The sequence below is a fragment of the Grammomys surdaster genome, unplaced genomic scaffold (assembly GCF_004785775.1).
Source record: "Grammomys surdaster isolate TR1022 unplaced genomic scaffold, NIH_TR_1.0 231, whole genome shotgun sequence".
Classification (NCBI taxonomy): domain Eukaryota; kingdom Metazoa; phylum Chordata; class Mammalia; order Rodentia; family Muridae; genus Grammomys; species Grammomys surdaster.
The window spans coordinates 4,951,729-4,967,373 of record NW_021604676.1 but is presented as its reverse complement, the minus strand read 5'-3'; the positions used below and the strand labels follow the sequence as shown (position 1 = coordinate 4,967,373).

Here is a 15,645-nt window from a genome sequence, read left to right as displayed (position 1 = left end):
GAAGAAGAAGAAGAAGAAGAAGAAGAAGAAGAAGAAGAAGAAGAAGAAGAAGAAGAAGAAGAAGAAGAAACAACAGCCCCTCAGCTGAGTATGGTGGCTTACATGTCTTTACTCCCAGAAATTCAATGGAGGCAGAGGCAGGTGGGTATTTATGAATTCCAGGCCAGCCTGAGCTACATGATGAGACCCTGTCTCAAAGCTGAAACTCAAATCCAAACCAAACAAAAAAACCTAAGAGCCATAAGCCACTCGGCCTCAAGACTGGCCCTCTAGGGACTATGATGAGACCACAGACAGCAACAGGGGATGGAAGAAGGAAGCGTGTTAAACGGTAAGCTCTGTGCTTCAGGTGAATTCATCCAGGGGTGACTGAGTGAGGAAGGAAGGCCCCAAACAGCTGTAAGGATTCGAACAGTTACAAAGGAGAGAAGCAGGGCTAGAGAGTGCCCTTGGAAGGCTCAGTACACATGACTGTGCTCATACGAATGGAGGAATGTATAAAGGGTACATAGAGAGAAAGTAGAGAGAGTCAGGACAAACCCCATAGCTCAAACATAACGAAGGGGAGAAGACGGCCTTGCTAGAGAACCTGAGCAGAAAATGGTCATGGTCTGAAACAATCTCCAGTGTGTCTCTGATGTACAGTACTGGGGAGGGGCAGAACAGGAAGCTGCTGGCTTTGGCCTATGAGCCTTTATTCTATTCATTACCTTCTTTGGTGTTCCCAACACTTGGCAAATTTTGAAAATTGTGTCAATTTCACTGGCCCCAGGGAAGAGAGGCCGGAGGGTGTACACCTCTGCCATGATGCAGCCCACGGCCCAGACATCAATGGGGGAGCTGTAGTTGGTAGATCTCAGGAGTACTTCTGGAGCCCTGTACCTGAAAAGACAAAGTTAGCAGCTAGCTGTTGCTTCTACTGGTCAGAAATCAAATTCAATAATAAGTAACTCTCAGTAAAAGTATACAGTTTCTTTAAATGCAATGTGGTGCAGGGGCTTATGAGGACTCGTCAACTGTCACGGCCAATAATAAAAACCTTACAGTCTTAGGGTTGCAGAGATAGCTCACTATGTAAGAGCGCTTGCTATAAAAGCAGGAGACACTGAGTTCAAATCCCCAGCACCCAAGTAAAAAGCCAGGCATGGCTTCCTGTACTCCAGCATTGGGGAGCAGAGACAGGTGGATTTAATGAACATGCTGGCTACTCAGCCCAGCCAAAAAGGTGAGCTGCCAGTGATAAAGGAAGCCACTCAGTGCTCTTCTCTGAGCCTCACCCCCTGTGTGAGCATCATATACTCATGAGCATGAATTAGATGCATACATATATCCCACACATATGCACTCTACACACATGAAAGAAAAAGAGAGGGGAGGAAGGCAGAAAGAGAAAGAAAAGAAACAGGGGTCTACTCAAGGCTTCTTCAGACTTTTCCACTTATGACTGTTTTACCTCAGAAATTTTTATATTTCCTCAGGTATATGCAAAATAGGCATAAAAATTTAAAGATTACTAGTAATAAACTACACATTTATTTTAATCCATTCTTTAGTGTACATATAATCTTACCATTAAATTAAAGCTGAAAGCAAAAATTTACCTATGGGACTGGAAAGATAGCTCAGCAGTTAAGAACACTGATTGCTCTTCCAGAGGTCCTGAGTTCAATTCCCAGCAACCACATGGTTACAGATGGTGGCTCACAATCATCTGTAATGGGACCCGATGCCCTCTTCTGGTGTGTCTGAAGACAGTGACAGTGTACTCACATACATAAAATAAATAAAATCTTTTTAAAAAAGATTCACCTAATGATGTTTTTCCCCCTGAGACAGGGTTTCTCTGTGTAGCCCTGGCTGTCCTGGAACTTGCTATATAGACCAGGCTGGCTTTGAACTTAGAGATCTGCCTGCCTCTGCCTCCAAGTGCTGGGACTAACAGGTGTGTGCCATCACACCTGGTGAGAAGAGTCTTGTGCAGCTCATGCTAGCTTCAATCCTCATGATGTGGCTGAAAATGACCTCGGACTTTTGACTCTCCTGTGACTAGTGCAGGGATTACAGGATAAACAGGGGTTAGATGAAGTGATAGAGGCTGAGCCCAGGGCTCTACGCACGGTGGGTGGGTACTCTACTCACTGAGCCACAGTTTCTGTACCATCTAATGATCTTCTTTAAACAAAACTCAACCAGTAAATCAAACACCAATTTTAAAAATCAAACATTCTAACACCATACACTCCAAAGAGATCTTAATTTGATACCAATTTGCTTAGGAATGATAGTAGGAAAATATTGAAAGTCTTTGTTTTCTACAAAAGCAAAAAATTCTCCCGGACGGTGAAAACACTGCAGTTACAACACGCAGTAGTCTTGAATGGAATCTGCGGTGGTTGGGGCAGGATCCTTGGCACTGTGTGTGGGAACAGCATACACACTGAAAAGCATGCATGCCGTATGTTCAGTACCAAAGCTGCGGCAAAGTCCTACATGTACCGTGGGATCACAGGCGGGAACCCTCCAATCCATTACATAGTTGATCTTGAATTAGCTTTTAGTTGTACATTTAGAAACATTTCACCTTTGCCCAATATTTCACAACCCCACGTTCATGTACTTGGCCCCATGGGGGACTGTGGCCCACAGTTTTAAACTCCAGCCTCTGTTCCTCAGAGTCGTCTAACTAAAGTCTCTCCTCCACCTCCGCCCCCTTCTCCTCCTTCACTTTTACCTCCTCCAAAGCCTTTATTTACTTATTTATTTATTTATCTATTTATTTATTTTTGGTCTTTCAAGACAGGGTTTCTCTGTGTAGCCCTGGCTGTCCTGGAACTCACTCTGTAGACCAGGCTGGCCTCAAACCCAGAAATTCGCCTTCCTCTGCCTCCCAAGTGCTGGGATTAAAGGTGTGCGCCACCACTGCCTGGCGCTCCAAAGCCTTTAAAGAATTCTGTGTGGGGGTATGTGCACACAAGTCCAGAGGCACTGCATCCCTCTGGCGCTGGAGTGAAAAATGGTTGGTTATAAGCCACCTGAGAAGGGTGAGGAACCCAACTTGGGTTCTCCCTGAGAACAAGACATACACTTAAGGCTCAGCCATCTCCTGCCACACAGAAATCTCCTCTGTAGTGTCTTCAGAAACACAGAGAGAAATTGGGTCGGAAAAAAGAGAGGGAGCAGGGAAGGAGGACATGGGGACACTATCCTCAGAAGATCTGTCACACAAAAATTATTTATATAGGGGCTGGCGAGACGGCTCAGCCATTAAGAGCACATGTTGCTCTTGCAGAGGATCCAGGTTCAATTCCCAGCACTTACATGAGAGTGCACAACCATCTGCAAATCCAGTCCCAGAGGATCGGACCACTATAGGCAACAGGCATGCATATGGTATACACACACACACACACACACACACACACACACACACACATACACACACACACACCACTTACATAAAATAATAAATCTAAAAACTCTAAAAAAAGTACTTAGACTACAGAGAGCACAATGCTTTTCCTTTTAAAATTGTTTAAACAAGCTTATACTTCACTCAGTAACAAAACAGCTGCAGGGCTTGAACTACTTTTTCCTTTTAGTGAGAAATTAATCGTTATGATTAATACTGTCGTCAAAACATCAGAATAATGTTTGTTTCTGTTGTTTTCCTTTCTTTCTCTCTCTTTCTTTCTTTCTTTCTTTCTTTCTTTCTTTCTTTCTTTCTTTCTTTCTTTCTTTCTTTCTTTTTTTTTGAGACAGGGTCTTGCTATATAGCCCTGGCCAGCCTAGAACTTACTATGTAGACCAGGCTGGCAATGAACTCATAAAAATCTTCGTGCCTCCTGGGTGCTGGGATTAGAGGTGTACGTCATTACACCTGATGTCATTACACATAAGATACCTTATAACTGTATCTTTTGAAAAAAAAAAAAGCACAATTAGATAATTCAGAGAAAAAAAGCATTTACCATCTAGTAGACACATAGTCTGTGTATGGAGGTCTTGACCGAATTTCTCGGGCCAATCCGAAGTCCGCAATTTTCACAAGTTCTGGTCCCATGCAGAGGAGGTTCTCAGGTTTTAAGTCCCGGTGGAAGAAACCTGTGGGAGAGTGAAGGGATTCCATCGCACGCTCCCTTCTGCACTGCACGCTGCTGCTCTAATACTCTTGACAACATCTGTAACTAGCCATCACCCCTTCCGAGCTCTCTCAGGGCTTTAGTCGTTTCCTTACGCAAAATCCTTCCAAAGTTGATCTCCATGCTTTTACATACACAGAGGTCTATGGGCTGAGATAACTGCAAACCGAACTGTCTTGGGGGTGAGGAGCTATCCCTACCCTGTTCAAGTCAGCAGAAGCAGGTTGAGACTAACACCATGTTAAAAGACAACAACTTTTATTGGTATAAAATTTATACTGCAGGTTGATGGGTCTTGTCTATTCAGCCTTGTGACTCTGGTAAGCGCTACAAAACTCACTGTGAGGAACAAAGATGGTGCACTGAACAAGAAGTCTCAGCTACAGTCAGTGGTGCTACCAAGATGTAGTCAGGAGGTCTTTAATGTGAGAGTCTTCAAGGTGCATGCAGAGATCCAGTGACTGGGAATGTACATGGCTCTCTAAACCTCAAACCACCTCCTCCCTAAGGTTCCGCCCACACAGCATCACTTGGGGTGCTCCTAAATCTCACCGCCATTTGGATGGGAAAGACAACTTAGTTGATGCCACGAACGGTGTTGTTATGTTTATCATCTCTGATATTATATCCTGAGCCATTCTTAACAGGATCCTGACTGGATGTCACTTTTGTCTCTGCATCAGCTTGTCCACAACAACCTTCCAAATAATATGTCTTCCTCAAACTTTTAACTATATCGCTGAGGACCCAGTAGTTCTGTTGAATCTGGTTTGTTTGTGTGGATTTTTAAAAGATTTATTTAGTCACCTACTTTTGTGTATACGAGTGCTCTGTCTTTATACACATCAGAAGAGGGCATCAGATCACAGATGGTTGTGAGCCACCATGTGGTTGATGGGAACTGGACTCAGGACCTCTGGAAGAGCAGTCATTGCTCTTAACCTCGGAGCCATCTCTCCAGCCTGAATCTGTTCTTTTTATAATGATGGGACAGTCCAGCATTTCCCTCAATGCCTCCTGGCTTTTCTCCCTCTCACTCTGTCTTCTAGGCAGCTTTTGTTGCCTGAGACTGCACCATTCCCTTCCACCAGCTTCTCTGGATTCTCACACATTCTAATAATTTAAACAATGTTATACACACATACACACACACACACACACACACTTTCCATAGCCTCTTTAAACTGTTTAATAAATCCAAACCTCTTTTATTCTACCTAAGAAGATAAATGTGTTTTTCAACTGAGGAGTGAACTCTTGTGGTAAAGAAGCAACTAGCAAGGATGCTGCTCTAGGGTCAATCAGGCACACCGCAAAACATAATTCCAACACCGATCACCCGTGTTTCACTCAGGTGACGTTCTTCATTTCCTTTAAGTTCACTGTATTAATTGCCATTGATAATGTACCCTGTTCCTTTTCATCTGTATTGATCCCAATCTTGACCATTCTCCAAGGCTTACTAAGTTGCCTTTTGTCTACGAAACCATTTCACATGGTGCCCTTCTTCCGTTCTGCTAAGAAATTACTCAGAAGCTTTGCCAACCAGCAGGTTGGGCTCTGTGGATTCTGATCAACCTATAAGGCCATGGTTCTTGGTCTTTGCTTTCACAGGAAGAAAAGGTTCTTTCTCCTAATCATGTGTAGAGTTCTAACATGTACAGATATGGCCAGCATTTTCACTATGTAGATGGAAGCTATTGGGCCCCATTTGGGCCCTGGTTTGGGACTTGTGGACAAACTGAAGCCTGTCTCAGGTTTTGAGACCTATCTCAGTCACTTCCATACCGGGGTGACTCAACAAGACCTGTTTGGCCCTGCCTTTGCCCCACTACTGCTAATGTAGAGCTTTGCCATTGGCCCTGTCAGTCACCCCATACCCTTCATCACCCTTCTCTGCCTCCTATGTCATCTCACCCCACCAAAACTCCTCCTCCCTATGCCCCAAGTTTATATACGCAAGAAGCTGACGCAATAAAGTTGAGTTCCTGCTTTGACAAGACTCCCAGCCTGGTGTGTTTCTTTTGGGCGTCGACATTCACCATTTTGCTCAGACTCGGAGAGACCTGGCAGGACCGGACCACTCTCCTCTTGCCTAGACCTGCCAGCAAAGAGCCGACAGAAGCACTTTAACAGTTAAGGCCTTTTACATTTCTGAATGTCTTGCACGCAAGGGAGAGCCAGGTAGTCTCATAGGATATGATTGCTGATTGATCTGAAGGAACTACATAGGTGTGTAGGAAGAAGGAAGGACGTTCACAGTGATGAATCTACACAGACAGAAATATGCAGGATCCAGAGAGTAGGCCAGAGCTGTAGGGAGGACGTCCTAAAAGACAGAAACTAAGAACTGCTTGACTTGCACAGGCTCAGAAGCAGGGTGGCAACAGACAATGAGAGTTCCTGGTTGGATATGCACATCACAGTGGGTGACAATGAAGTTCACTGTCTATACATACTGTAGCACTACAGAAAGCAAGAGACTAGGGCCCTTTTTTTTCTGCTCTAGCAGAAAGTGATTGTGATGTGAAAAGGCACTACGTGGCGATTCAAGATGGGAAGAAAAGGACATTCCTCTGTGTTCACCATCCTGGAGACAACTGGGCTTAGCGTCTGGTCAGACTCTAAAAGCAGAGTTGTATAGCATAAAGATGGATCTGCAGACCCGGTGGGTGGCTTAGGTGGACTATCAGACTCTAGAACCTCATGCCTACATGAGGACGAAGGCACAGAAATGATCACAGACATTCAAGGGGGGCATGTGTAAGAGGAAGAAGGACTTCCTTCACAACACAGGGCCACCTGCTTTGCACAGCCCCAGAAACTGAGATCAGTCAGGTGTGGTTAGACAAAAGATAGCCACAGCAAGTTGGCTACTTTACAGCATATGTGTATTTGTAGATGTAAGTCCATGCATGTGTACGTGTAAACTGAGAACATACATTATATTTCAGTGTTTCATCTTTATTCTGCCACTGTCCTGATAAGAGACCTAGTGGCCTCCCATAGACAGATTTCTTCAGGAATCCTAACCAGATTTGTAGTTAACCAAATATAGATAATTAGAAGAACCAAATTTCAGGCTGTCAGCTTAAGAAACTCAAGAGTGGTTCAATATTAGTCAAGAATAGCCTTTTAAATAAGAGAAAAAAATTGATATAGACAAATCCAGATGGTTATTATGAACCCAATAAAAATATATTATCTACCCACCAGATGAGTGACGCCTGTTCTAAATCTTGGTATAACTGAGTCACTGTGCTTGGGACCTTTACTTTTGCCAACATCTGCCAGTTCCCAGAAGGCATGACTATGTGTAGCCATCTTGGAAACAAATGAAGAATTATGCAATATTAGAGTTGTCTTTTGTCAGTGTACCTAGGATGGTTTCCAGAACCTTGAAAACCATTAGATGGTGAGTTCTCTATCTAAAAACTTGAGCGCTCTATAAACCCTCCAGTGAAAAATGAAACAGCAGGCTCTGTTTTCTTACCAACAGATGGGAAAACTGAGTTACGGGCAGGGGGCAACAAGTCACTAACAATCCCACCAAAAAAACCTGTCAGAGCCTGAGAGTGCCAAGTACGACTCTCTCCCTCTTGGCTCAGACACCTACACCTTGATTTGTGCTTTGAGTCTGTCAAGTCCACAGTAACACTGATTCTCCTAGTAAACGTCCCCTCCCCCCTCCTCAAATTGGTGTAATTATTATTTAGAAACTTATATGGCATTTCTCTTACAGTGACTCATCTGTCTTTGAACCTCCTCCCCACAGCAACTCCCTCTGGCACCATCTATAACACCCACATCAACAACTCTCATCTTCTCCAACTCAGCCCATCCTACCGTATCAACTGGTACCCATGCAAGCATCGCTTGTGAGTCCGCTGTGAGCCAAGCTCTTCTAAGCACCAAGCACCCCTCCCCCAACAGTCAGGCTGTATCCTTTCTGCTCTCGGTCCTACAGAGATCCCACAGACAGCATGCACGTTCATCAAAAGGGGAAGATTCAGAGTTCTCATTACCACTCTGAGTGGCTTCTTTCTTCATACTTCATCTGTTTTAGTGAAACATTACTATTTAAAGAGATAAGTCAGCTTAGGATGTGCATGTGTAGACCAGCAAGGATGCCAATGGTCATTCAGCCCTTTAGTGCCTGACTTTCCTCATTAGTAAGATAGAGACTAACGACTACCTCACAGGTTTGCTTTGCAGGGTAAAACACATTATATCTATAGAGCTTTTAGAGGGCAGTGCCAGCATGTCAGTGCCTTGCAAGAGCCAGTCATTATGATGAAAACTACTAGACAGTTCTCTGGTAACCTCACCCAAACTGCCAATGTGGCTTGTGTATATGGTATCTTTTTGCAGATAAGAATCAAGGCTTGTGAGGCTAGTGACAAGTGCCATCTGTGGGGAGCTGGCAGTAGAGCTCTGGTCAGATTCCTGCCTGGGTCTGTGCTCTGCTGAAGTGTGCAGTGTGGCCCATAACAACGAGCCTCCTTCTTCCTCCTGGCTCCCGACTTGACAATGGAAATCCTTCTAGTTGTACCACTTAGATATCACAAAACAGCAGACTGTTGCCACAGTAAGAACCTTCCAGTTCAAAACGGCTTCCAGAACACAGAAACAGAGCTCTAATTCAAGTTCAGGGCATTGCCTGCCTGCTGAATAACACAGGGGCTTCCCTTTCCATTCAGATAAAGATTTTCATAAATAACTTCAAGGAATAAAGGAAAACACAGCCTCAAGGAAGGCTTTCCCTAGCCTTGCGATATTCTGTTATTGATGACTGATTAAACAAGGGGAGATGACTGAAGAGTATTCAAACATTAGGAATTTATGTGGCACATCTTCCTGCTGTAAAAGTAATTTCAGATAATTCTCAGCCTCTTTCCTCTTCCTTCCTCCTCAATTTCCTTCCTTCCCTGAATCTAAAACTACAGTGTTTATATCAAGAGAAAAAAAGTAGGCCATGGGAACACCAGCACAGACACACGAAGGGTCACCTCAAGGTCACACACTTAAGGCAGTGGTGAGGGCTAAAGACACAGTATCACCTCTAGGGGAAAACACCACCAAAACCATTTCCATTATCTGATGGGGATGTGTACCCCAAACAGCTGTAAGGGTTGGCCAGCAGGAAACATACGATTTGGATTATATTCCAGCAAGAGACATGTGCTTTGACATTGCTCAGTCAGTACCAAGCACAGCCATGTGTTCATTCCCCTTGGGGTGTAAAATACTCAGTGACAGGAGATGTGGCCATAGCAACCACCCGCTGTGCTGTTCTCTCAGAGGACAGTACTCCCAGGGGCAAGCTGCACCTTCTCACTGTGAGAACGAGTTACAGGGAAGGGCTGAAACTCACTAGACAGCGCTATGAAGTGCTTCCGACAGCTTTACGACCACAGGAAAGGGTGCATATCTAAGCGCATGTGCACTCAACCGAAGTCAAGTCACAGCCTCGCCAACCCTCTAAGTTAAAAACAAACAAATCATCATTAACAACAGCAACAGCAAGAAAGGAGACAGGACTTGAGCTTTCCCAGCATTACTGCAGTGTGCTCTCTGCAGAGCTGTGGGCCTGTCAGACGTCTTTGAAAGGCATGGCTACTTTCTGTTCTCTCTATCTGTGACGCTGGCAAGGAATGAAAAGGGTAACAGATGGCGCTGGCTCCAACCAGAACCACACATATCACTGTTGGGAAAATGTCAACAACGACCTCCGGTGATGGCCAGGGCGGCGAGGTTATGAAAGCCCAGGCCCGAATCTCCACCGATGAACCTTCCTTCATACTGCATACACTCCCAGTGTCTAAGGCTTGAGAGGAAATGGCAGTGCAGAGTTCCAAGGGGCTGCTGAGGGGTGCTAAACTGTTAGCTGAAGGTATTTGTGTCTGCGCACATGACCATGCCCCTGTTTACTTGTGAGGGGCAAGAGGGTCTGTGCAGGTGTAAGCATGTGTGCGTGTGTATGTACAGAAACAGCTACATGTGGATGAACATGTAGGGAAGTGCATAGGTGGTCTGTGTCTAGTACATAAATACTTCATTAGGTAGAGCCTCAGGAGAAAGGCTGCTAGTACTTCCTAGGAATAAATATCTGAGTCTCATTCAGAGGAGTAAAGGAAGCCTTTCACTCAGCTTCCGGAGTTAAGGAACAAATGACTAAAACTCTGTGACTGTATCCTATTTGAAAATAAGTTGGCAGAGAAAGAACTCTTTTGGTTCCCTATTTTTCTCCTTTGAGCTCTCAGTGCCCTCTCCTAGTTGTCCCTAAAATACTGTTTGACGATTACACACCACCCACTGTGAATTCCTGTGAACAAGGCTAAGGAACCAGTGGTCTGAAGTCAGTGGGATCAGAGCTCACCTGTACTCAGTGGTTTACCAAGCTGGATTTACAAGTCAGCTCAGCCCTACGTATCGCTCACTGGTTACAAAGCCTGGGCAGGAGGAGGACAGGGGATAGCCTATGTCCCTGTGCTTCATCTACTCGGTAACTGTGAAGAGTTACTTAGAGGTAATTTTTCTACCCACTGACAATTTACACCAAATCTAGTAACCGCCAAAAGGTTTCAATCCAGACTCCTTACTGAGTAATAAATACATTTTTTTAGTGAAATATTTACAGTGACAACATCCAGAGACTGAGAGTTCATGGACTTCTGCCTGTACAAAATCAGCCACTGTATACCTGCTAAAACGACCTCGAAAAACCTTCTCAGAGGACTCTGGTTTTCCCCTACAGATGTCCAGGTTTGGCTACATATTCATGGGAAAGTTACCAATGCAATCTCATCTCCTCTGCAGTGGCTGGGACCAGCAACCTTCCAGAGAGCTGATGAAGATGACTGCCTCAGAGTTACTACTGCCCAACCTTTCACAAACTCAGGTAAGAGGGAAAACACAAACGGAGAGTTTCCTGAAGGGCATACAGCTATGCTTCCCTCTGGACATTCTAAAGCTCTCAGCAGACTACCCTCACCATCCCTGAAGTGAGTCACAGCAGAATTGCTTTCTCTGATCGGGTGATGTGACTGGCCCTCACAGTAAAGGATAGGACAGAAAATCAGCCTATGCAGCCTGATGCTGTGTTTACTACAAAATTATGTGGTATACTGCCCCCTCCAAAGGGCCCATAAGAAAGTATCTTCCTGGTCATGGTATCCAGAATAGTTTGATGCCCAGTAAGATGGCTCAGCAGGTGAAAATCTTGCTTCTATGCCTGATGACATGAGTTCAAAACTTATGTAAGGATAGAAGGAAGAGGACTTATTGGAAGACTCCTGCAAGTTATCCTCTTACCTCTGCACCCAAACTGTGACACATACAAATACACACACACACACACACACACACACACACACACACACACACACACACACAGAAAAATTCTGGAACCATAGACCAGAATTCTGAAGGCCACTGTCAACCTGTCAGTTCTACGGTCTCTTCTAGAAGCACATTACAGAGCACGTTAATACTTCCTATATCACCTACCTAATGACATTTCACCACTATTCAGAAGCACAACATTGTAAAACACCTACCGTGTTTATGAATGAATGCCAGTCCTTGCAATATCTGATACATTATATTCCTTATAGCAGATTCTGGAAACAACTTATTTCTGTATGGATCAGAAGAAAACAAAGTTAAAAACCCAAGTTTCTGTATTAAAGAGAATCTACTGTGTTTGTGTCATTCTGATTATATAGTACAAAATTCAGGAAAATTTACCAGATCCTTTGATAATAAATACCAGAGAAAAATAATCACTTGATGGTATAGTGAAGCTAAGTAATAAACACCAAGTATATATATTCAGTTCTACTACAAAGAAGAGAGTAAACTTTTTATATTATTATTATTACTACTACTAATAATAATGAACCTTTATTTAAAAGTAATCTGGGCATGGTAGCCTATCTGTAATCTCAGGGCTCAGAAGATTCATATAGAGCACTGGTTCTCAACCTTCCTAATGCTGCTACCCTTAATCTAGTTCCTCCTGTTATAGTGACCCCAACCATAAACTTACTTCACTGCTACCTCATAACTGTAACTTTCCTACTGTTATGAATAATAATGTAGATATCTGGTATGCAGAATATAATTTGTGACCCCGATAAAAGGGGTCATGACCCACAGATTAAGAGCTGCTGACATAGAAAGATCTTGGGTTCCAGGCCAGTCTCAACTATGCAGCAAGGTTGAGACCAGCCTAGCAATGAGGTCTCTTCTCAAACACTACAAAATGAACAGAAACAAGCAAGCTTTTTCTTGGGAGCTATCCCAGGGCTCCCAGGCACAGGAATATGGTTGGGTCCTTCATCTAGCCAGCAGATTTCATCATTAGAGTCCAGAGGCATGACTATTAAAAGACTACAGAACTAGAAAGAACTAGAAAACTGAAATAAACAAAACAAAAAGCACATCTACTTTGCAATTTTAACTCAAAAAAATTGTTATGTGGCTAGAGAGATGGTTCAGAGGTTAAAAACACATACTGCCTTCAGTAGAGGGCCCTTGAAAATTCATTTCCCAGCACCCACATTGGGGTGGCTCATCGTAACTGCAGCAATGGCGCAGAGCTCCCACCTCTGACCTTTGTGAGAGCTGTACACACATGTACTCCCTACATGGTTAATTTAAAATAATAAAATACATCTCAAAGACACTTTGTTAAAAGGGATAAGGTTATGAGCAAACCATACCTTTCTTTAATGAGTTGGTAAAGGTTTTCCTTCATGTACTCGAAGATAAAATAGAGATGGTCGTTTTCCCTGATAACCTCTTTTAGCTTTACTATATTGGCATGATTGAGTTTCTTTAAAGACTGAAACATGGTGAGAAACAAAGCAAAGTTAGAAAAATAAATCTGTCTAAAAGGGAAAGTAATCCTAAGCACACATAGAAAGCAGTATCTAATCTTAGAACTGAGAAGATGTCATGAATTACATTTTATTGGTAATTTAATAAACAGTATTTCTCTGAAGTCACTATAATTTTATCTAGAAAGATGACTTTGATCAACTGACTAGAAAGCTAGAAGGCAAGCATTTGAAGGTAAGTTGGTATTCCTGGCTGCACCCAGCCCAGAACAATAGGTCAAGACTATTTTTGCGGCAACAGGCTTAGACTATTTTAGGCTCACACTCTCCTGACCATGGAATTCAGGTTGTGCAAGTGTTGCAAGGGCAACCAATAAAGGAAGCCGTGGTTTTAAATTTTCTAGCACTAGAGAGCACAGCTGATTAAGGCTGCGATCACCAGACAGTAGGTTTCAGACATGTTCAACAGGAAATTGCCAAAAGGACTGGGGCACACAGCCTGACTGGGGCGCACAGCCTGACTGGGGTGCACAGCCTGATTGGGGTCCACAGCCTGATTCTAGACCTTCATTAGACTTGTGTGCCTAAGACAAAATGGTCCTTCCTACAATGTGAGCTTTAACTACCAGGGAGGAATTAAGACACATTATTGATGAAATTCTGAGGGAAAGGTCTAAGAGTGACGAAGGTGAGAAAGCCAGGCAGTAGCTGAGGAACATGGCCAGGGTTCAGAAGATGAAACAGGAGTTTCTGATTACTTATCCTGCATACAGAGCTTTTAAAATTCATTTGAATGTAGCCCTGTACATATGGCTTGTCGTATACACCATCTGTCAAAGGTGAACAAAACCGCTGACCTATTAGTGAGTAGCACCTGCATTCAAGTACAATATCCAAAGATACTCAGTTACTGGGAGTCCTAGCTGGATGATCAGAGTTTGAACCCGTTACCTTAAAAAGCCTTTTCCCCCACAGGGCAATGAGACCAATACTGATAAATCGTAGAAGCATCTCTGTCTTTGAATTTCATTAACAAGAACACCCTTTTTGCTAGGTGATGATGGCACAGGCTTTTAATTCCAGCACTTGGGAGGCAGAGGCAGGTCAATCTCTGAATTCGAGGCCAGCCTGGGCTACAGAGTAAGTGCCAGGACAGCCAGGGCCACACAGAGAAACTCTGTCTCAAAAAACCTTTAGAAACAACAACAGCTATAAAAACCAACCAACCAACCAAATAAACAAACAAAAAACTCCAAACCAAAAAACCTCAATAAACCAAGCAAAATGTGTGCAAAAGAAAGTGTTAAAGTGAACATTCAAATCCAGAAAGACCCAAATGATCAGAACTTGGATGATGGAGCTTGGAACAGAGAGGAAACAGGGCCAGTAGAGAAAGGCCAAGGAAGACTCTTCTGGAACCTTCACCCCAAAGGACAAATTCTTGCCAAGTCATTTTGCTGGCATGGATCCTCAGCTGTTTTGGCTACAATCTTCTAGGATGACCCAGGAAGCTTGAATATTTCTTTGGCTTGGGTTGGATTCCTGCTTTCCCATGAGGAACAACACTGGCTGCTCTGACTGCAGCCGCCTTTCCTGCCCGTTTGCTTGAAGCATGGCACAGGCATGAGCAGCTTTACAGCAAATTCATTCAGAGACAAGGAAGTCAGATTTGGAGCTTTTCTACAAGGAGGGCAGAGGTTCAGCTCTCAGGCTGTGGTCTGTGTGAAGCATGAATCACAGGCCCATGTCTAAGAACAGTCTTGAAGCTCTCGTTTCAGTAACATTACCAAGCAAGTTAAACTTTGTGTAGTCACATTATCCAGATATACTTTCAGAAAGAAGCATCGTGTGTGGTTATGGGAAAGTTTCTGAAGGAGCAGAGACAAGCCTTTTTTGTAAGAGCAGATAAACATTAGTAGTACCTCAAAACGAGCCAAGAGTTCTCACAGGGCACACTCCACGGATGAATCGCCAGTGACAATTCTGACCCCTCAGCGACTGGCCAATGCTTTCTTCACTATTAAAACTACAATGTATTATACCCTAAGAATAAATATGGTATATGACAGTGTCTGCTTCTCAGAGGCCAACAGCCCAACTGGGAGCATAGAATATGAATTTGAAATGCATGTAATGCCGGGCAGTGGTGGCGCACGCCTTTAATCCCAGCACTTGGGAGGCAGAGGCAGGCGGATTTCTGAGTTCGAGGCCAGCCTGGTCTACAGAGTGAGTTCCAGGACAGCCAGGGCTACACAGAGAAACCGTGTCTTGAAAAAAACAAAACCAAAACAAAAAAAAAAAGAAAGAAGGAAGGAAAGAAAGAAATGCATGTAATGTGTGTTTGGGCATGTTTGTATGTATATACACCACATACTTGCAAATGCCTAAAAAGGCCAGAGGGGGTGTTGTATCCCCAGAACTGGTGGTAGTTCTGAGCCATCCATGTGTGTGTGTTAGGAGGGGAACCAAACTGGGTCCTCTACAAAAGCAGTGAGTATTCTAAACTTCTGAGCAATCTGTCTAGCCCTGAATACCTTAAACGGTAACTAAGCTTCATGTTACGGACTCCCAGCAAACAAATGCCATAAATGCCATTCTTCAAATTGGAAGACTTGTAATAAAATTATATCCAAATGTTATCCTCCTCCTCCTCCTCCTCCTCC

General features: G+C 43.7%; 1 protein-coding gene across 4 annotated transcripts in view; it reads right to left on the bottom strand.

Moving 5' to 3' along the window:
• Ick (intestinal cell kinase) overlaps positions 1-15,645 on the bottom strand; it is a 61,015-nt gene that overhangs the window by 14,595 nt on the left and 30,775 nt on the right. For all 4 annotated transcript variants that reach the window (XM_028773576.1, XM_028773579.1, XM_028773580.1 and 1 more), the window contains exons 4-7: positions 12,866-12,987; positions 11,699-11,778; positions 3,969-4,101; positions 711-882 (exon numbers count right to left, since the gene is read on the bottom strand). In XM_028773576.1, the coding sequence (XP_028629409.1) occupies positions 711-882; positions 3,969-4,101; positions 11,699-11,778; positions 12,866-12,987 (507 nt within the window). The remainder of the gene's footprint in view (positions 1-710; positions 883-3,968; positions 4,102-11,698; positions 11,779-12,865; positions 12,988-15,645) is intronic.